General features: G+C 39.7%; 1 protein-coding gene across 1 annotated transcript in view; it reads right to left on the bottom strand.

The window, feature by feature from the left end:
* LOC150097754 (centrosomal protein of 170 kDa protein B-like) overlaps positions 1-22,509 on the bottom strand; it is a 58,177-nt gene that overhangs the window by 12,920 nt on the left and 22,748 nt on the right. The window contains exon 2 of the mRNA XM_090406981.1: positions 16,981-17,070. Coding sequence (XP_090263107.1) covers positions 16,981-17,070 — 90 coding nt within the window. The remainder of the gene's footprint in view (positions 1-16,980; positions 17,071-22,509) is intronic.

Below are 22,509 nucleotides of genomic sequence, written 5' to 3'. Positions count from 1 at the left end.
CATGCAGGAGTATCAAAGAGACGGGAACTTATGTGGAATTATAAGGCAGGTGATTATAATAGTCTTAGACGTCAACTTCGGGAAGTTTCATGGAGGGAGGAATTGGACGGCCGGGATATCACCAGTGCGTGGGAAATTGTGAAAGAATATTTGTTATCAGCAATGGTAAGTTGTATACCACGAGTGAAGAAGAGGGTGCAATTTGGAGTAAAGTGGATGACAAACAACATTAAACAGGAACTGCATGCGAAAAAGAGGCTATGGAAGAGATACAAGGAGACAGGTGAAGAGAGGATGGGTGAAGAATATAAGACACAGGCCAGAAGAGTGACTCGTGTGGTAAGGAAAGCGAAACTGGAATATGAGAGGAGATTGGCCCTAAGATCCAAAGAAAATCCTAGGGAATTTTTTAGCTATGTGGCCAGTAGGAGGAGAAATGACTGTGGAAGAATGATATTGTGGGATAAAAATGGGAATAGAGTGACTGATGCAGAGGACATAGTGGAATTGTTCAATGAACACTTTATTGGAGTATTTCATCCTAGAGGAGTCAGTTTTAATGCTAGAGGGATAGGACTGGTACGAGGTCTGGAGGTACAGGAGGAGAGTGTGTTTCAGATACTGAGTACTCTGGATGTCAGTAAAGCTGTGGGACTGGATGGTATTTCGCCACGAGTTTTGAGAGAATGTGCTAGCGAATTGACAATACCTTTAACGTGGCTTTACAATGAAAGTCTGGCTTTGGCAAAGGTGCCCAGGGAATGGAAGGAAGGTAAGATAGTGCCATTGCATAAGGGTGGTAACAGACTGGAAGTGTCTAATTATAGGCCAGTCTGTGTGTCATCAGTAGTTGTTAAGATCTTGGAGAAAGTAGTGAGGGACCGTGTACAGCATTGGGCAGATGAGGGTAATGTTATCTGTGAGAATCAACATGGATTTGTGAAAGGACGCTCTTGTTTTAGCAATATGCTAGCCTTTTATAATAAAGTTACAAGAGCATTAGATGAGGGAAAGGCATATACTGCAATTTTCTTAGACTTGGCGAAGGCATTTGACAGGGTGCCACATGATAAGCTGATATTTAAGTTGCAGCACATGGGTCTGGATGTCAGATTGGTCAACTGGATTCAGGATTGGCTGTCTGATAGGTATCAGAGAGTTGTGTATGGTGGAGCAGTTTCCAGGAGGCAGAGGGTTACAAGTGGGGTCCCACAGGGCTCAGTACTAGGACCTATATTGTTTAACCTTTATATCAATGACATAGCCAGTGGAGTGCAGGGGGATATTCAGTTGTTTGCGGATGATGCGAAGCTGGGAAGGATTATTAGTAATAGTGCAGATGTGGTAGCCCTGCAAGAGGATTTAAATAAGCTAGATAGATGGGCAAATGAATGGGGGTGTCAGTTTAATGCAGCAAAATGTAAGGTCTTGAGGTTTGGGAAACATCGATGGGATGCTGCATACTCTATGGGAGGAGTTATACTGGAGGAAGTAGGGGAGACAAGAGATCTGGGGTTGATGATTGATAGAAACCTGAAGTTTAGGGGACATATTGCAAAGGTGGTGAAGGTAACACAGAGGATTGCTGCTATTATGAGAAGGACACTGACCTGCAGAGATAAGAGGGTTATCATTCCGTTGTATAAGTCTCTGATCAGACCACACTTGGACTATTGTTCTCAGATTTGGTCCCCAGGATTTGAAGGGGATAAGTTAACTGTGGAAAGGATACAAAGACGGATGACAAAGATGGTTTCAGGACTGTACAATGATAGTTATGAGGATCGGCTGAGAGAATGTGGACTGCAGAGTTTGGCGGATAGAAGGAGAGGTGATATGATTGAGACTTTTAAACTGTTGAGAGGTGGTTACAGGGTTGACACTGGGGAGTTCTTTCGCTTGGTTGATCAGCGGGAAGGAGTGATGACAAGAGGCCATCCCTGGAAGTTACGAAAGGAAACTGTGAGCAAGAGGGTAAGGAGTGGTTTCTTTGTGTGGAGGGTGGTTGAGCCGTGGAATGCATTGCCTGATGGAGTGGTGGGAGCGAGAACGGTCAGTGACTTTAAAGAGTGGTATGATAAACTTTGTGTTTCTCAGGGGGGGACCTCCCCTCGATGAGTCTTGACAGACTTTATGTCTTAGGAAGGACCTCCCTCGATGAGTCTTTTGACTCCTTGGAGGCCTGAATAATAATAATAATAATAATAATATTCGACCAGAAATGCTGAAGTATGGTGGTATAAGAGTCTTACAGTGCCTGCACTGCATAGTTCAGAAAGCCTGGACAGAGGGACGAATTCCCGATGATTGGAGTAGAGCTCTCATAGTACCCATATATAAAAAGGGAAATAAAACTGAATGTGAGAATTACAGAGGTATTTCCCTACTGAGTGTTTCTGGCAAGATCTATGCAAGTATACTTGAGAAACGGTTGAGAAGAATTGTGGAAGGAAAGCTTGGTGAAGAACAAGCTGGATTCAGGCCAAATAGAGGCTGTCAGGATCAGATCTTCACTTTACGACAAATAGTCGAGAAAGCATGGGAATATAACAAAGATCTGTATTTAAGTTTTGTCGATTTGGAAAAGGCATATAACAAGGTGCCAAGAGAGAAACTATTCTATACGCTGCAGTTATATGGTGTCAATGGGGCATTATATCAAGCAATACTTAGTCTTTATTTGAATTGTGATTCAGCAGTTAGAATTGAAGGAAGTACAGGAAGATGGTTTAATGTTAAATCTGGTGTGAGACAAGGATGTACATTATCCCCTCTGTTATTCATTATCTATATGGATCACATTATGAAGGAATGTGGTATTAAACCTGATATCAAAATTGGAGATGTTAATGTCAGCTCTTTGCTTTATGCCGATGATGTTATACTTCTAAATAAATCCGCTACAAGTCTGCAAGATTCTCTGACTAAATTGAATAGCTGTTGTAATAGATATGGTATGAAGGTCAGCAATAAAAAGACAAAGACAATGAAAATAGGCAGAATCATTGAAAATGTCAACTGTGTTGTGAATGGAGAACCTGTGGAACAAGTAAAACAGTTCAGCTACTTAGGCACAATTTTTACTGAAGATGGTAAACTAAATATAGAAATAGACAACAGAATCAGCAAAGCTGGTATCGTGGGAAGTCAATTGAATAAATTCATATGGAATAAGAAAGAAATTAGTCGGAACACTAAATTAGCTGTATACAAGACTGTGTTCAAACCAATTTTAACTTATGGATCTGAGAGCTGGGTCAGAAGTAAAACACTTGACCAAAGACTAGAGACCACAGATATGAGAGTCCTGAGAAAGATTAGAGGCGTGAACAGATGGCATCAATGGCAATATCATATTAAAAATGAGGATATTAGGAAAGAACTTGACATTGTCAGCATCCAGGAATGCGTTAGCAGAGCTAATCTCAGATGGTATGGTCACTTAAATAGAATGGGAGAGGAAAGATTAGCAAAACAAGTGTTCTCTGCCAGGTTGGCAGGAAAACGACCCAGAGGAAGACCAAGATATAGGTGGATTGATACGGTACAAAGTGCCTTAGACGATAGAAATATAAGATCTGATAATGTTGGAGTCTTGACAAGTAACAGACTGATTTGGAGGAAAATTGTAGATAGGAAGTTAGTAATGATGTAATTTTTTCATGTAGTACTGTCATATCCTGTACACCCCTTGAGGGTACATGGCAGGAATTTGATGATGATGATGAAGAATTGTCTGTGCCCTTGACCATTTTGTTTAATTTGAGCCTCAGGTCTGGGTCAGTCCCAAGGGGGTGAAAAGAGGGAAAAATAGTTCCGCTATTTTTTTTAATAAAGGTGGTTCCTAATAAATGGTTTCCTAATAAAGGTGGTTCCAAGGCTGCTGTTGAAAATTACCGGCCAATCAGCATAACAGGAATCGTTATCCAAGTCTTGGAGAATCGTCCAAGACTTGGGTAACTATCCAATCTTGTATTTTCAAGAAGAAAATACAAGATTGGATAGATGAAAATGGGATACTGTATCGGGGAGACAGCATGGTTTTGTGAAGGGTAGGTCATGCCTCAGTAACTTGCTCACATATTATAACAGTGACAGCTGAACTGGATAAGGGTAATGGGTTTACAGTGATTCTACTGGACCTTGCTAAGGCATTTGACAGGATACCACATGGAATTCTAATCAGTAAAATGCAGCATATGGGGATGGATACAGGGTTGATGGAGAGATAACAGAGAGTGGTTTATTCAGGAGGACTCCAAAAGACAGACTGTGACTAGTGGTGTGCCACAAGGATCTGTTCTTGAAACCACTGCTGTTTAATTTGTTCATTAATGATACAGGAAAGGATCTGAGAGGAACAGTTCATTTGTTCGCTGATGATGCAAAGTTGGATAGGGCAATAGTGAATGCAGATGATTCAAAATTTTGCAGGATGATTTGGATAGATTGGAGGTCTGGGCTAAGTAGAATGGATGTCAATTGAATGTGGCAAAATGTAAGGTTATACATTTTGAGGTGAAAAGATTAGCAGCAGTTTACTACATTGGTGGAACTGTACTCCAGAAAATTGATGAGGCAAGAGATTTAGGAGTGTTGGTGGATAAGGAGTTGAAGTTTAGGGGGCACATTGCAAAAGTGGCCAAATCAGCTCATCAAATCACTTGGTTGCTGAAGAATACGTTGACGAGCAGAGACAAGCATGTTATTGTTCCTCTGTATCGAGCCTTGATAAGACCCCATCTTGACCACTGTGCCCAGATTTGGTCACCTAGGTTTCTTCTTGATGGGGAGGAGGTTGAGAGAATCCAGAGGCGAGCGACCAAGATGATAGCAGGTCTGTGGAATGAACCTTATGAGAACATGTTGAGGATTTGTGGGTTGCAGAAATTGGTTGATAGGCAGAGGAGGGAAAATATGATTGAGACATTCAAATTACTGAAGGGGTTCTATAAAATTAATTCAGAAGACATTTTTGAGAACAGGGCTGGTTGTGGGAGGACTAATGGACATCCATGGAAGTTGAGCAAGAGTGTGGTTAATAAGGGTGTTAGAGCTGGGTTCTTTACTTTTAGAGTGGTGAATGAGTGGAATGGGCTGCCAGAGTCTGTGGTGGGTGCTGTGACAGTGAATGAGTTTAAGGCGAGGTATGATAGATACTGTGTGAATGTCGAATAGTTGTGATGAACATGATTTGGGGCCTCGCTCGATGAGTCTAAGGACTCCCTGGAGTTGCCCATAATAATAATAATAATAATATAATAGTGAGCTCTTGGAATATATAGTATTACAGCATTTTCCTCATGTATGCATCTAATATTACATATAGACCAGTCATATTTGTTGCTCTGTTAATCTTCTTCTTCTGCAGCTTCTCCCACTTAAGTGGGGTCACTGTTGAAGATGAGTTCTCCTCCACATTCTCCTATCTTGGGCTATCACCACATCCAAGTTCTTCATCCTCAAGTCCTCTTCTACCAGCTCCCTCCATCTCTTCTTTGGTTGCCTACGCTTCCTCCTTCCTTGCACATCCATCTCAACCTTGCCTCCTGTATTTTCGCTCCTAAGTTTGTAACTTTCACTGTTCCCCTGACATAGTCATTTCTCAGACGATCCTTTCTGGTCACACCGCACATCCACCTAAGCATTCTCATCTCTGCTACTTCCATCCTACTGATGTTATTTTTCCTCAGGGCCACAGTTTCTATAGCATATGTCATAGCTGGCCTCACTACTGTCTTATAGATTTTGCCTTTCAGATTGATCGGCACCCTCTTATCTCATAACACTCCAGCCATCTCCCTCCAGTTCCTCCAACCCGCATGTATCCCGCATCCCACTTCCTTCTCAGCTCCTCCATCTTCTTCCACTGTTGAACCTAAGTATTTAAAGTCCCTCACCTTCCTGATGACATTTCCTTCCAGCTTCAGATCTGTCTCCTGGCCACCGTCCACTGTGCAACACATATACTCTGTCTTACTTCTGCTCAGTCTCATACCTCTCCTTCCAGTACTTTTCTCCATCTTTCCAGTTTAGTTCCCGCTTCTTCTCTTGAATCTGCACACAGCAAGATGTCATCTGCATACAACATTGTCCAAGGTGCATCTTCTCTCACCTCCTCTGTCACAATGTTAAACAGAAACGGACTTATGCTGACCCTTGATGCAAGCCAACTGCTACTTGAAAACTTTCTGTCCGGGACTGTCTGTCCCAGATAGGTCCGAACACTTGTCTTCACATTTCTGTACATTTCCTGCACCAACCTGACATATTTCTCTGGAACCTTCTTCTCCCTCAGACCCCTCCAGACTTCTTGCCTTGGCACTCTATCGTATGCTTTCTCCAGATCAATAAATACCAGATGTAGCTCCTGTTGTTTCTCTTGAAACTTTTCCATCATCTGCTGTAACCCAAAAATATCATCTGTTGTTGATCTACCAGGCATGAAGCCAAATTGTTCCTTTGCAATCTCCACCTCCTTCCTCAATCTGCCATCAAGAACCCTTTCTAGGATTTTCATTGTGTGAGACATCAACTTTATTCCTCTGTAATTTTTACAGTCTTGTGCATTCCCTTTACCCTTGTAGATGGGGACAATATACCCTTTTTTATACAATATACTCCATTCCTCGGGTATATTTTCCTGTTGGCAAACTTTCATGAACATGTCCCACAGCAGGTCAATTCCCTCTTCCCCCAGTGCCTTCCATGCCTCAACTGGAATCCTGTTGGGGCCCACCGATTTTTCATTCCTCATCCTCTTCATGTTGCTCTGTAAATAGTTAAAATAGTTTATAATTAGGCATTATATGAGATATTGTAGATCCAGCCTAGATCCAGCCTGTGTTTTGTAACCAGTCAAGTACGTCGAAAACTTATTTTTACAGTATTCTCCAGTATTTTTACTTATTTTTTTATTTTCACTAATATTAGAGAAACAACAGAAATGGAATAACAAACTTCTTGATATAATTTATGTATAATGGAAAAAATTACATACAATACACACACGTTTTTCAGAACTAAAACATGCTATATCATATCTATGCTCTTTCATTCTTGATCTGTGTTTGTGACCAGTCAAGTACGTTGAAAACTTATTTTTACAGTATTCTCCAGTATTTTTACTTATTTTTTTATTTTCACTAATATTAGAGAAACAACAGAAATGGAATAACAAACTTCTTGATATAAAAGAAAACCAATTTTTATATATAATGGAAAAAATTACATACAATACACACGTTATTTTTCAGAACTAAAACATGCTATATCATATCTATGCTCTTTCATTCTTGATCTGTGTTTTGTGACCAGTCAAGAATGTCAAAAACTTATTTTTACAGTATTCTCCAGTATTTTTACTAATTACACTCTTTACTATTAATTACACTAATTACACTATTAATACTATTGCTTCACAGTCATGGAATAAACTACACACACTTTTTTCAGAACTAGAATGTGCTATATCACATCTATGCTCTTTCATTCTTGATCAGCATTTTCCTGACAATATTAGCAAGATGCTTGAAAAAGTCCTTTGTTAGATCTTTACTGCAGGGTCAGATTATCTAATCCTTAGGTAAAAAAGGACTTTTTCAAGCAATGTCAGACGTCCAATAAGCATGGTAGAATCTCACACTGGGCAATGAAATTCATCTACCACATAGAGACATTCACAATAATTCATGTAAGCAGCAGGATTCAAACCTGGGTCATAAGTATAATAGTGTGAGGTACTTTGAATATATGGTATTACAGCATTTTCCTCATGTATGCATCTAATATTACATATAGACCGGTCATATTTGTTGCTCTGTTAATCTTCTTCTTCTGCAGCTTCTCCCACTTAAGTGGGGTCACTGTTGATGATGAGTCTCCTCCACATCCTCCTGTCTTGGGCCATCACCACATCCAAGTTCTTCATCCTCAAGTCCTCTTCTACCTACCATTTGCATCTAATATGGTGCAAATTTGCACCATATTAGATGCAAATTTGCACTAATTTGCATCTAATACAGACCTATTATTTGATGGTTGCAGGCCAGGAAACATGGTGTCGATCTAGAGTGGAAGAAGTCATATTAGTGCCAATGATTAACTGGTGGGCTCCAATTAATCAGAAGTTGATTATTAATGGACAATGAGTTGATAGTTTAATGGCTGATTTTAACTTTTTTTTTTTTGAATGGATTGAATACAAGCTAGCTTTCATACTGTCAGGAAGATGCTGGTCAAGAATGAAAGAACATAGATGTGATATAGCACAGGTTTTTCTGAAGCAAAACCTTAAAGTACAATTGGGGGTAAATATAATCAGTACCAGAGTATTTTCTGTTATCTAAGTTATTCCAGATTCTTCTGATATCTTCCTGATGAAAAGATTACAGGAGGGCTGCAATGCACTGTTTCTGGTATGGGAAGAGATTTGCTTATTCATCTATGCAGGTACTAGAGGAGAAGAATGGTACCAAAAAGCAAGCTTTGTCTTTAGATGTTTTTATTGTAGTGCTGTCTAAGCATGAGAGAGAGAGAGAGAGAGAGAGATGGAGAACACAGGTGGAAAGAATCTGTACTGAATAGCTTTTTCAAACTCACAACTGCCATTTGTATAAAAGAAATTTTCTGCAATTTCGAAGTTTTAAGATCTGGATTTATTGAAGCATGTGCGCAACTGTTGGCTAAGAATGCAGATGTAGTTTTTTTAACATAAGCTACTTGTAATATGTGGATTTTTTTTTTTTTTAAATAATAATAATTAGAAATTCTGTACATAATGTGTTCTACCACATATTTAGAAGTTTTCAAATTAGATTTCTATCGCAACAAGCATTAAAAACATCTTTACCATAAGTTCCCCTTGCTATGTACACATGCAATACTCTTAAATGTGACACTTCTGTAATACATTTTTAATATAAATAATATATAAAATACTACTTGACAAATATCATGAGTTCATAAGGAAAGCATTTTATGAATCTAATGAGGTATAATTTTTTTTTAACTATATAAGCTAAAAAATATTCCTCTCTTAACACATGGCTCGATGGTGTAAGTTGAAGACTTTTCTGGATATGCTGAGCAGAGCAGTGACTATACTCTTTTCTAATTATACATTGGGTTTTATCCTTTATCCAAGTGTTAGCAAACAAAGTTTGCACCTCAAATACTTTCAGGACTGGGGCAACTCATGGTAAAGGTGGTATGAGTTCGCATGATTTGCCTTAGTATCTCCCATAATGCAAAGCACCTCTCCCTGTGGACATGTATAATGCTCTGCATTAAGGGAACGGCCACTACCCAGACTGTTTTCAACCTTTATTGAGGTCTCATCAGTGGGAGCCAGACCCAGAGGTGGTGATACTAAGGTGAAAGTAATGGAGAAGTCACATTAACCTATACGAGTTGCCAAAGGGTGTCACACCCTATTATTAAAATTCTCCGGATTAGAGATAAGTTTATAGAAGTTTTTTCACTTGGCTATGCTACTAATTATATATTGGGTTTTATCCTTTATCCAAGTGTTAGCAAACAAAGGAGATATAGGATTACCCATTGCTGTTCCTTCGATTTGTTGGTATGACTGGTTTTTGAAGAATCGAAGGAACGGCAATGGGTAATCCTATATCTCCTGCTATTGACAACTACTTCATGGAGCACTTCGAACAACGTATTTCTGACAACATTTCACCAACACCTAACCTTTGGTTCAGATATGTGGACGACATTTTCGCCATGTGGAAGGACACTTCGGAAGAATTACAACAGTTTCTCTCAAAAATAAATGTGCTTCATCCAAGGATCCAGTTCACCCTAGAAGTAAATAAGCAGTTAGCCTTTTTAGACCTCTTAATTCTTAGCAACCAGATGGTAACCTACAATTCAGTCTATAGGAAGGAGACTCATACAGGCCAGTACATCCAAGCTGAATCACATCACCATCCCAGTCATAAGGCAGGTATTATAAAACACTCGTTCATACAGCCGGATTTCATGGAGTCAGAGACTCATCATGTTAGGTACACACTATTGTACACAATGCTCATTCAACTGTGCCTTAAAATTAATTCAATGTGTCTCACAACACACTCAGGCAATGCATTCCACACACCGACCACTCTGTATGCAAAGAACCTACTCCTCTGCTCACACTCTCTTTATGCAGTTTCCAGCGATGGCCTCTTATTCTACTCCCTTCTCTCCTTCTATGAGATATCTCTTCCACGTCAACCCGATAACAACCCCTGACTAGCATATATGTCTCAGTCATATTCCCCCCCCTCTCTTTCTATTCATGAGGCATTTCAATTTACATTTTCTCAATCTGTCCTCATACTTCTCATTCCAAAGACCACCGAACACCTTTTGCGAATCTTCTCTGACCCCTTTCCAACATACCTTCATCACCATGAAAATCCGGCGACCAAATCTGTGAACAAATTAGTTATTTTAAAATAATTATTGAAAATACAGGTCTCCTAGTTCTTGACCATTGTTATTCATGCAAAGTTCTCCATATTTTCCTAAAGACATTTGGGATTGTCTTAAGCATTAAAATCTCCTGATATTAATATCTTCTTCTTTCACTATGCCTTTATCCTGTGTTAAACGGGGTCGGCGTTCCCATCTTTAATCTTCTTCCTCCATGTTCTCCAGTCCAGGACATCTTCCTGACTCCATCCTTTCTCCCTAAGATCCTCTGCCACCTTATCCCTCCACCTTAGCTTGGGCCTGCCTCTTTTCCTCCTTCCTCCACCTCCATGCACTCCACTCATTTACCAACATACTCCTCCTCTCCACATGATCGAACCACCTCAGCCTGCTTTCTTGTACCTTCTTACCAATCGGTCCCACCTTGACCATCCCTCTGCTGTAATCATTCCTTATCCTGTCCTTCTTTGTCACACCACTCATCCATCTCAACATCTGCATCTCCACCACCTCCATCTTCCTCTCCTGTGCCTTCATTAGGCCACGTCTCTGTGCCATGAAGCATCGCCAGCCTCACCACCATCTTTACAGCTTTCCTTTCATCTTATAACTCACTCTCTTGTAGCACAGAACCCCACTCATCTTCCTCCAGTTCATCCAGCCACATGTTATTCGGTACTGTATTTCCTCATCTAGGTCTCCATTCCTCTCAACGACCGACCGACCCGAGGTACTTGAATTTCTTCCCCGAAGTTAACCTTTCACCTTGGAGTCGTATGACCATATCCTCAGCATTTCCCGTAGACATATATTCGGTCTTCACCCAGTTAATTCTCATGCCTCTCTCCTCCAATACCTTTCCCCACTCTTCCAGGGTCTTTTCAAGCTTCTCTCGGGATGATTTGCAAACAATGTCGTCAGCAAACATCATGCTCCCTGGCGCCGCCCCTGAACATCCTCCACAAGTACATCCATGACAATGTCAAAGAGGTAGGGGCTCAGAGCTGATCACTGATGGAGCCCGACGACAATGAGGAACCCCTCTGTCATGCCGGCACTAGACCTGACCTGAGTTTTCGCTACCTCATACATCTCCTTTACCAACCTCACGTACTTCTCCGACCCTCCCTTCTTCCTCATACACCTCCATACCTCCTGCCTGGCCACTCTGTCATACGCCTTTTCCAGGTCTATAAACATCATATGCAGCTCCACCTGCATCTCCCTATATTTCTCCATCTGTCGCCTTAGTGCAAATATCGCATCCGTTGTCCCTCTTCCTGGCATAAATACAAACTGCTCCTCACCAATTCTTGTTTCCTGCCATATCCTTCATTCAATTACTCTTTCCCATATCTTCAACATGTGTGACATCAGCTTGATCCCTTTATAGTTGCCACAATCCCGAACATCTCCTTTTCCTTTGTAGATTGGGAACGAGAATGCTTTTCCTCCATTCCTCTGGTATCTTTTCTTGTTGGACTATTTTCCTCATCAGATCCCATAACATGTCTGCATCTTGCTGCCCAGACTTCTCCACACTTCCCAGGTATTCCCATCTGCTCCCACAGTCTTTCCATTCTTCGTTTTTCTCAGTACCCAAAGCACTTCCTCTCTGCTGATATCCTGCACCGATCCCTCATTTGCCTCTCCATCCTCACACCTCGCTCTTGGATTCTCCTCATTTAGCAGATTAAGGAAATATTCTTTCCATCTTCCTCTGATTTTGTTCTCCTCTTGTAGTACTACTCCTGAGGCATCCTTTATCTGCTTGACTGACGTTGTCTTTCGAGGCCTTATCTCCAGCTTTCGCTATTCTCAACAACTGAGCTTCACCACCGTTTCTCTCCAGTACTTCATAAACCTCATCAACTGCCCTCACCTTTGCCACAGCTCTCTTTGCATTTTTCTTCACTAATCTATATGTCTCCTTGTCGGCTCTAGTTCCAGTCATGTTCCATTTTTTCTTTGCCTCTTTCTTTTCCTTGATCTCCAACTGCACCTCCTCATTCCACCACCATGCCTCCTTATCCTCAGGTGGCCCCTTTCCTGATGTTATACCGAGCACCTTTTCTCCAATTTTTCTAATAATCCGAAAACTTATTCCTTGGGCCGTCCTCTTCCAATTTCCACAACTTTATTTTCCTATCTTCCCGCCACTTCCGTCTATTCTTCTTTTCCTGTTTTATATCACAGTCTACCACAACCAACCTGTGCCATGCCGCTACACTTTCTCCATTAATCACTTTACAGTTTTTCACCTCCTTCAGATGTTTCCTACGGCACACCTGACTCATTCTATCCCCACTCTTATAAGTTATCAGGTGTCCAACTCTCTTCTTAAACCACGTGTTAGCTATAGTCAGGTCAAAGGCCACAGCACACTCTAAGATTCTTTTACCTTCTTCATTTCTTTCACCACTACTCCAACCCCTGTGCACCCTTTCTTCACCACTTCGTCGTCTTCCTACATGCCTCCTGATATTAATATATAGTCATTTTTATTACATTTATTTAACTGTTTTTGTAATTCCTCATAAAATTGTTCAGAGTCCTCTTTTCTACCTTCTTCTATCATATGCCTATGATATTTAAGTAGCCTCCATTTGTTTTTAATTTACCTGTTATAATTTATATTCATCACCTTGTTATAGTACATAAGTAAGTTAGTAAAACACGATCTCCCCTTATCAAACCCATGCTGATAACCACAAAGAATACTGCTGTTTTCAACTCAATTCTGTATGCTACTTCTCACCAATCTCTCTAGTACGTTCACTACAACTCCAGATATACATACAGAGTGGCCTATAAGTTAAAGCCACAACCTTATCATACCATCTTTATGCAGTGGAACAATTTTACCTTCATTCCACTCCCTTGGAATCTGTGCTGTTGTAAGACTCTTATTAAACAAGCATGCCAATGCTACTGCCAATTCCTGGAATTCCCTTAAGATGCATGGTGATACACCATCAAATCCTATTGCCTTATTGACATCATTTTTTATTATTTCTTTCCTCAAATACCTTCTACTCACTCACAATTAAGCCATCCTCTCCTATGTCCTCTACACTTAAGTTTCTCATGATCCCACCCTGATCAGGATGATGCACTCTTATAAATTGATCACTGAATACCTCAACAATGTCTTTGGCAGCAGTTACCATTCTACCATTTTAATCCATTATCATCATCTTACCATGATCATTCTTCATTCTACTTGTCACATATCTAAAAAAACTCTCTAGGTTTTTCTTTACCTGTTTTGCCGCTTTCTACTTATACTGCACTTTTGTTTTCCTTACTGAGTCACTCTCTCTCTTGGCTTGATCTTTATACTCTTCATGTAACTGATTATTACCATTATTCATCTTGCACTTCCTCCAAAGTACCTTCTTCCAGATTTCAAGCTTAAGCCCCTCATTCATCCATTTTACACCTACCTTATTCAGCCTTTTGGAATACATACACACACTGATGCTGTTATGTATTTCTTTGTCAGTTCCCAAGCAGCATTTATTTCCTTACCACTCAACTCCTCATTCCGTGCCATAGCACCAAGCTGTCTCCTAAGCTTGTCATAGTCACCAGCCTTATTGTTCCACATATATCTTTTCCTCACAGAAGTCTGCATATGGCTAGCCACAACCCAGATGATCACTCTCACCAACTGGAGTAAAGTGTGAAGCCCCACTCACAATTGCATTCTCTGATGATGTGATCAGATCTAAAACTCTCGATCCTCACATGCCCTTCTTTACATGCTGCCTGATATAATTATCTCTCATGAACTCAAGAAATTTATTTTCCTTATTCCCACCACCATAATTAAAAGCACCTATAATTAATTACCCTTCCTTTGTTCACTAATCCAAGTTGTTTATGCATTTCTTCATCACCACTCTCCACATTACCTGGACTATAGAGCAACATCCAACTAAATATGTCTTCCTATCGACTTCCACATTACACCATGCTGTCTCATAACCAGTGCCACTATTTCCCTCTTTCGTGTCTACCTTATGTGGACTTAATTCCCCTGCATCATCAGCAGCACTCCCTTCTTGCCATTTGTATCCTTGTGAAAATTACTTTATCCTTCCATTTCTATTCCCATTACGATATCATCTTCATTCAACCATAGAACAATTCCAATGATTTGGGGGTGAATAAACTCAATCACTTAAACCATGTCATCTCCCTTATTTCTGATATTTCTGGCATTTGTAAACAAACACAGCAGTTCATTTTTAGGTCTATAACCAGTCTCACCCAAGCCATTGGTTGGTTGCAATTTCCCCACCACACCTGCCCTTACCCAATTACCCTTATCCCCACTTACCACATATATCCGCTCAGTCTCAATGTCCACACCCACATCGCAATATACTCCATTTCCATACACACATTCACTGTTACTTTCAACATCCCCTCTCCCAATGCCATGTCTCCCTGTCCACCCAGGCTCCCCTGTTCCTCTTGCATTCCTGTTCTCTCTTCTCTCATACTACCATCGTTTTCATTGCCAATCACTCCTGTTTCTTCAATACCACTCTCCTGCTCTTTCATTTCATCTCTTACTTTTGATCTTATGCATGCATGCAGCACACACTGCACTTCCATTTAGCAACACTTTCTCCAGAACACTCACTTCAAAGCCATTTAAATGCAATCCGTCATACCTGTATAATTCCATTCTTCTCTCAAACACATGACATACATCCACAAACTATACTCCCTTCTCCTCACACAGCTCTGTTCTGTCAGCATACCATTCATGATCCCAGCTCTCTGTTTTAATTCATCATTATCATACCTCGGTAACACACTGAAAATCTTTCCCACTACAGTTTTCTTTCACTCTTCTCAACAACCTCCTGATATTTGCCCTTACATATTCCTTATATTCACTCAAATCACTTGTCCCCACGACCACCACTAATTCTCTTGCTCATTTCCTTCTCATGTCCAACACTTGAATTATCCTGTTCATTCTCCCTTCTGGATAGTAGATCTTATGGATTCTCTCATTATCTAATTCTCTAACTATGGAATCTCCATACACTGCTATCCTCGAGTCACTCGTCACCCTTTTATCCTTTTTTCTTTCATTCTATTCTTTTGCACACTTTCATTAGTTTCCACTAAATGTCTCGTATCACTCTTCATATTCCTAATTTCATTTTTCATTTTCAAAAACTGTTTCATCATATCTTGCAGTCTGACAATTTCACTCTGTTACTCTCGTAGCCTCGCAACCTCTCGTTCTGCAGCACCATACTTCCTATTTCCTCATTCATACTTTCTTTCACTTCTACATTCTCGCATTCTTTCACTCCCTCAGTTTCACCAGCTTTCATTTCATTTCGTTTCTTTCATTTATGCCATCTTTTAATTTTTCATTTGTTTCTGCATTCATTGCTTCTTGGTCTAATATTATATTGCGTTTCCTATAAATCCATTTCTTTCCTCGTCTCCTGTCCATTCTCTCAACAAACACATCCCTTACACTCTGCCATGCATACATATAAAACTCACGACATCGAATCAATTTCCAAAAGTCTATTTCGCTAATGCTACTTGATTTTTGCAATCACCTAGTTACACCAGTCAACACTCACGTGGTTGCCCCATGAGAACCGCCATCATGTTCTGTTTGATGCCCATGTTTGCTGATATAAAGTGAAGAGACTCTGGAAGTTGATTCCCTCAGATGTCTTTCTTCTTTGAACCTATTGAGTAAGGTAGATTGTGCTAACAATGCTAATCCAAGGTCTTTAGCAATGTCAATTCATTTTTCATGTGGATTCTTTGCCATTTCTTCTATGATTCTTAATATAAATGAAGAGTTGCTGACTTGCTTTATTAGGGAAGACATGGTATAGGACTATAAATGTAATAACAAAATACAGTACTGAACACTGTATTGGCAGGAACAAGAACAAAAATATGTATAGAGTGGAACAATAACAGAAAGAAACAGAAATACAAATGGATACTACTACTACAGTAATAGTAGTAGTATCCAAAAGTGATGAAACATAGCTGTAAAAGATACCAAATCATTTAAACTGAGAACAACGAAGTGCTATCTTTCCTTTTGTACATATAATGAAAGCTTTCATGAGGAAATTCACACTAAATATACATATGACACCACTTGAAGGAAACACGAGTGGAGCTTAATGTAAACTGATAGCATTTCTACCACTGAAAACTGCCATTCATTTCAACTATCACCCCAGTATAATAGGTTACTGTATATTTTACATAAAAATATTGTGCATGTTCTTTCAGTGCATAAATTTCATTATAATGAAAAACTATGGAGGAGGTCAAAACTAACATTTCTGATCAATTAATGCAATAAAATGATACAACAGTTTTGAGGACTAACAGAAGTGAAAAAAAAAATATTGGGGAGGAGGAGAAGTTATTCAGGGGAGAAACCTGCAATAGGGAAAATGATAGGGGAACAATACAGGTTCATTCACTGTGTATGATAAATTTTTAAATTTTCAATTATGAAACTATACTTACCCCACTAGCACTATTTAAATCTTTGATATGATAATCATTACTAGATGAATTATAATACAAAACAGCATGTCTTTTATCAGCAGTTGTAGACTGTGCATTAAAAAACATTAAAGAAAAAAAAGTTGCTCATTATACACAAATAACTCATAAAGCTGCTATTAATGCAATAATTTCCACTTTAATACATGCAAAAGAACTGTATAATTATGTATGAAAATTGCAACTATTCAAACATTATGCAACACACTGACCAAGAGAAAAAAAATAACGTACCAATTTTTATAACTTATTTGGGATAAATAAATATTTTTATATTTTTTACTTAATAATTTTAGAGAATAATCATGGTTTCTTGATTGAAACCATGAAACTGAATTATGAGAATTGTTTGAAATAAGTAAGAAATTATTATATTCACTTATAAGCTTTATTCACTTAAAGAAAAAATAACAGATGAATACAAAGATTATTATTATATAGGCACCACCATGGAGTCCAAAGACTGATTGTGGGAGACCCAATCTATCCAGATAATCTATCATGCCTCTCCTTGAACCCATTAACAGACAAAGCACTCAGAACTGAGTCTGGCAACCAATTCTGCTCATTCACAACTATCCAAGAAAAAAATCTAGTCATGACACCCCTACCAACCACACCTTCATTCAACTTCCAGGGATGACCCCGTGTTCTGGTATTATCTCTAGCCAAGTGCTGAAACATTTCCCCAGCATCAATCTGGGGCACATCAGGAAATAAAAACAACAACAACCAGGTCTTTGAAAAAGTACAACCTCTACACAGCTTTTAAGCCCCATCAGAAACTTGCTACCCTTATCCGTTCTACCAAAGATCAGCTCCCTCCTCTCTCAGTGCCTGGAGTACACAAAGTACACTGTTCCTGCAAGCTGGATTACTTCGGACAAATATAGATCAGCCACAATCCAGTTAGAAGAAAACAAATCTTATATCTGCAATCATGACTATGGTCAATTCAGCCTTGCGGACCGCTTTACCATAGTAAATTCAAAAAGGAAAGACTGTTTTAAGAATCTGCAGCAGCACTCACAAATCAACCTAACTTAAACAAATATCAAAAAAAAAAAAAAAAATCAGCTAACGCCTTTTTGTTCCCATATAGGGAGTAGGCGAGGCGGAATCATTAAACTTCCCAAAATTTGGGAAACAATAATTGTTAGATGTTGGAAGAGTTTTTTTTACTTGGTTAGACTATAAATTATATATTTAGTTTAATCCTTTATCCAAGTGTAAGCAAACAAAATTTGAGCCTGAAGTATCTTCAGGACTGGGGCAATTCGTGGCAAAGGCGGACTAAGTTCTGATCACTTTCCTTAGTATCCCATAATGCAAAGCATATCTCCTTGCAGACATGTATAATGCTATGCATTATGGGAAGAGTCACTACCCAGACCCAGAGGTGATACCAAGGTTGAAGCAATGCAGAACTCATTTCCATATGCCAGTTGCCAAGAGGTATCATACCTTATTAAATTACTCTGGATTAGAGAAAGATGTTCAAAGTTTTTTTCCACTTGGTTAGACTATAAATTATATATTTAGTTTAATCCTTTATCCAAGTGTAACTTCAATAAAGATCAAAACCGGCCTGGATAGTGACCCTTCCCATAATGCATAGCATTATGGGTATTAAGGAAAGTGATCGTAACTTAGTCCACCTTTAACTGGTAATTGACTTAAGGAATTTACAATGCATAAAACAGATATTAATTAAAGGAAACTTTAATGAATACCTTCAATATTTTGGCAACATCATGTTGCCATCTTCAGGAACATACAAATATGGTATGTGTATGCAGGCACTAACAAAAGCAAATGAGGAAGAAGGCAAGAAACTAATATTGTTCCTAAAGTCCTAATGGTGCCCCCTTGCATGCTAATTGGGTTGTCTTGGCCGTTGGGCTGAAGTTCTCATGATGTAAGCCTCCCAAATTTGGGGCAGACTCATGCACCCCAATTTGTTGAGGTTTGAAACATTTTTTAGAGCTGCTAATGATTCCATGAATAATCTTTCGTACTTCAACTTGCTGCAGCATATTATTTTAATTTTCTTCCAACGAATTCTATGACACGTATCTATGGCATGGTCTGCAAGCCCAGAGTGGCTGTACTGGTGAAACCAGATGTTAGTCTTTGTGTTCTGAAATCCTGATATTCACTGTCCTGCCTGTTTGGCCGAAGTAGGACAATTTACAGCTGCAAGGGACCTGGTATACACCAGGTAGGTCTAGGGGAAGTGGTTGGTCTTTGATAGAGCGGATAAGGGATGCCAACTTTTTATATGGTCTACAACAAGAAGTTAGGTCATATTTTTTCAGGATATTGGTTATTTTCTCAGAGGTACCCCAGATGTAGAGGATGGATAGATTTAGTGTAATCTTTATTGTGAAGGGGAAGGGGGGGGTTTACTGGTCTTAGTATTTTTTGGGAGTTGTAGCCATTGGCTAAGAAAGTGTTGAGGATGTGGTTTAGTTCAGTGGTTAGGGCATCATCATCTGAGCAGATTAATTTTGCACTGTTATATAGTGTTTTAATAATCTCATATTGTTGTGAGGAGGGGGGGGGGAATTGTTGGTGAATGTATCTGCCTGTATGGATGGGTTGTGATTACAGTGTCTAGGAAGGGGAGAGTGTTGTTTTCCTCTTTTTCCAAGGTGAACTGGACCCTGGGGTGTTGGTTGTTTAAGTGTTTTAGGAAAGAGTGGAGTGTATCTGAGCCAGGTGGCCAAATAGCAAACACATCATCCACGTACAGAAGCCAAATAGTGGGTTTTTGTGGGGCAGAGTTTAAGACTTTCTCTTCAAAGGTCTCCATAAAGAAGTGGGCTAAGGGTGGGAAAAGTGGTGAACCCATGGATGTCCTCTCTATCTGTTTGTAGAATTTTCCTTGCGAACTGAATTGTGAACTGAAATAGGACTGAGATATCAGGTGGAAATTTGGCTTGGAAGAGCTCTAGGATTTCCTTGAGTGGGACATTTGTGAATAGGGAGAAGACATCAAAACTGACCATTATGTCAGTGTGTTGGAGTGAGAAGAGTTTTCTATACTGGCTTTGAAGTGGGCTGAGTTTTTTATGTATGATGGTGTGTTGCCAGTATAGTGTGCGAGCGCTTTGGCTAAATGTTTGGCTAATTTATATGTGGGGGAATCAATGCCATCCACTATGGGACGTAATGGCACATTTTGTTTATGTATTTTTGGAAATCCATATAATCGGAGGGGGGGGGGGGTTTGAGTTAAAAGGTTTTAGTTTGTTAGTAACGTCCACAGGCCAAGAAGTGACCTTCTTAAGGAGTCTGTGGAGAGTTCTAATCTGAGAGCTGGTAGGATTATATTCAAAGGGGAGGTAGGTAGTACGGTCTAATAGTAAAGCATTAAGCTTACCTGTGTAGTGCTTTTGGTTGAGAATCAGCATGGCATTTTCCTTATCCGCTTTGGTGATTACTATTTTTTTTGTTTTTCTTCATTTCTAGTAGAGCTGCATATTCGTCTTTGGATAAGTTGGTTTTTGGAGGTCTTACTTTGGTGAGAACACCGGCTACATCCAGTCTGACATTGTTGGCGATATGGATAGGAAGGTTGCGAATCCCACTTCTTGGCCTGTGGAAGTTACTAACAAACTAAAACTTTTAACTCTAGACCACCCCGATTATATGGACTTCCAAAAATACATAAACAAAATGTGCCATTACGTCCCATAGTGGATGGCATTGATTCCCCCACATATAAATTAGCCAAACATTTAACCAAAGCGCTCGCACACTATACTGGCAACACACCATCACACATAAAAAAACTCAGCCCACTTCAAAGCCAGTATAGAAAACCTCTCACTCTAACACACTGACATAAAGGTCAGTTTTGACGTCTCCTCCCTATTCACAAATGTCCTGCTCAAGGAAACCCTAGAGCTCATCCAAGCCAAATTTCCACCCGATATCTCAGCCCTATTTCAGTTCACAATGAACACAGGCTATTTCGTTTGGTAAAGAAAATTCTACAAACAGATAGAGCGGACATCCATGGGTTTACCACTTTCCCCACCCTTGGCCAACTTCTTTATGCAGATCTTTGAAAAGAAAGCATTAAACTCTGCCCCACAAAACCCCACTATTTGGCTTCGGTACATGGATGATGTGTTTGCTATTTGGCCAAGTGGCTCAGATACACTCCACTCCTTCCTAAAACACATAAACAACCAACATCTCAGGGTCCAGTTCATCTTGGAAAAAGAGGAAAACAACACTCTCCCCTTCTTAGACACTCTAATCACTCACCAGCCTGATGGATCTTCGGTTTTCTCTGTTTATAGAAAACCCATGCATACAGGCAGATACATTCACCAACAATCCCCACCCCCCACATAACAATGTGGGATTATTAAAAAACTATATAACAGGGCAAAATTAATCTGCTCAGATGATGATGCCCTAACCACTGAACTAAACCACATCCTCAACACTTTCTTAGCCAATGGCTACAACCCCCCAAAAATACTAAAACCAGTAACCCCCCCCCCCCTTCAAAATAAAGATTACACTAAATCTATCCATCCTCTACATCTGGGGCACCTCAGAGAAAATAACCAATATCCTCAAAAAACATGACCTAACTTCTTGTTGTTGTAGACCATATAAAAAGTTGGCATCCCTAATCCGCTCTATCAAAGACCAACCACTTCTCCCTAGACCTACCTAGTGTATACCAGGTCCCTTGTAGCTGTAAATTGTCCTACTTTGGCCAAACAGGCAGGACAGCGAATATCAGGATTTCAGAACACAAAGACTAACATCTGGTTTCACCAGTACAGCCACTCTGGGCTTGCAGACCATGCCATAGATACCCGTCATAGAATTCATTGGAAGAAAACTAAAATAATGCACCGCAGAAGTTCATGTATGAAAGATTATTCATGGAATCATCAGCAGTTCTAAAAAACGTTCCAAACCTCAACAAATTTGGGTGCATGAGACTGTCCCAAATTTGGGAGACTTACATCATGAGAACTTCAGTCTAATGGCCAAGACAACCCAATTAGCCCACTAGGGGACACCATTAGGACTTTAGAAACAATATTAGTTTCTTGCCTTCTTCCTCATTTACTTCTGTTACTGCCTGCGTGCACATACCATATTTGTATGTTCCTGAAGATGGCAACGTGACGTTGCCGGAATATTGAAGGTATTCATTAAAGTTTCCTTTAATTAATATCGATTTTATGCGTTGTAAATTCCTTAAGTCGATTACCAGTTATGTATGACCAACGTATAAGCCTTGCTACAAGAATTAATCCACCTTTGCCACTAGTTGCCCCGGTCCTGAAGATACTTCAGGTGCAAACTTCGTTTGCTTACACTTGGATAAAGGATTAAACTAAATATATAATTTAAATAATTATTAGAGGTCACAGTTTACATCCTGGGCCATCTACAAATGCTCATAGAGGGCACACCACCTAGATAGGATTTTAGAATCACCCACGTGTTTCA

This window comes from Typopeltis vanoorti, chromosome 17 (genome assembly GCF_054136105.1).
Source record: "Typopeltis vanoorti isolate ZY-2024b chromosome 17, IOZ_Tvanoo_1.0, whole genome shotgun sequence".
NCBI classification, from domain to species: Eukaryota; Metazoa; Arthropoda; class Arachnida; order Uropygi; family Thelyphonidae; genus Typopeltis; species Typopeltis vanoorti.
This window is presented reverse-complemented; position numbering and strand designations above follow the sequence as displayed.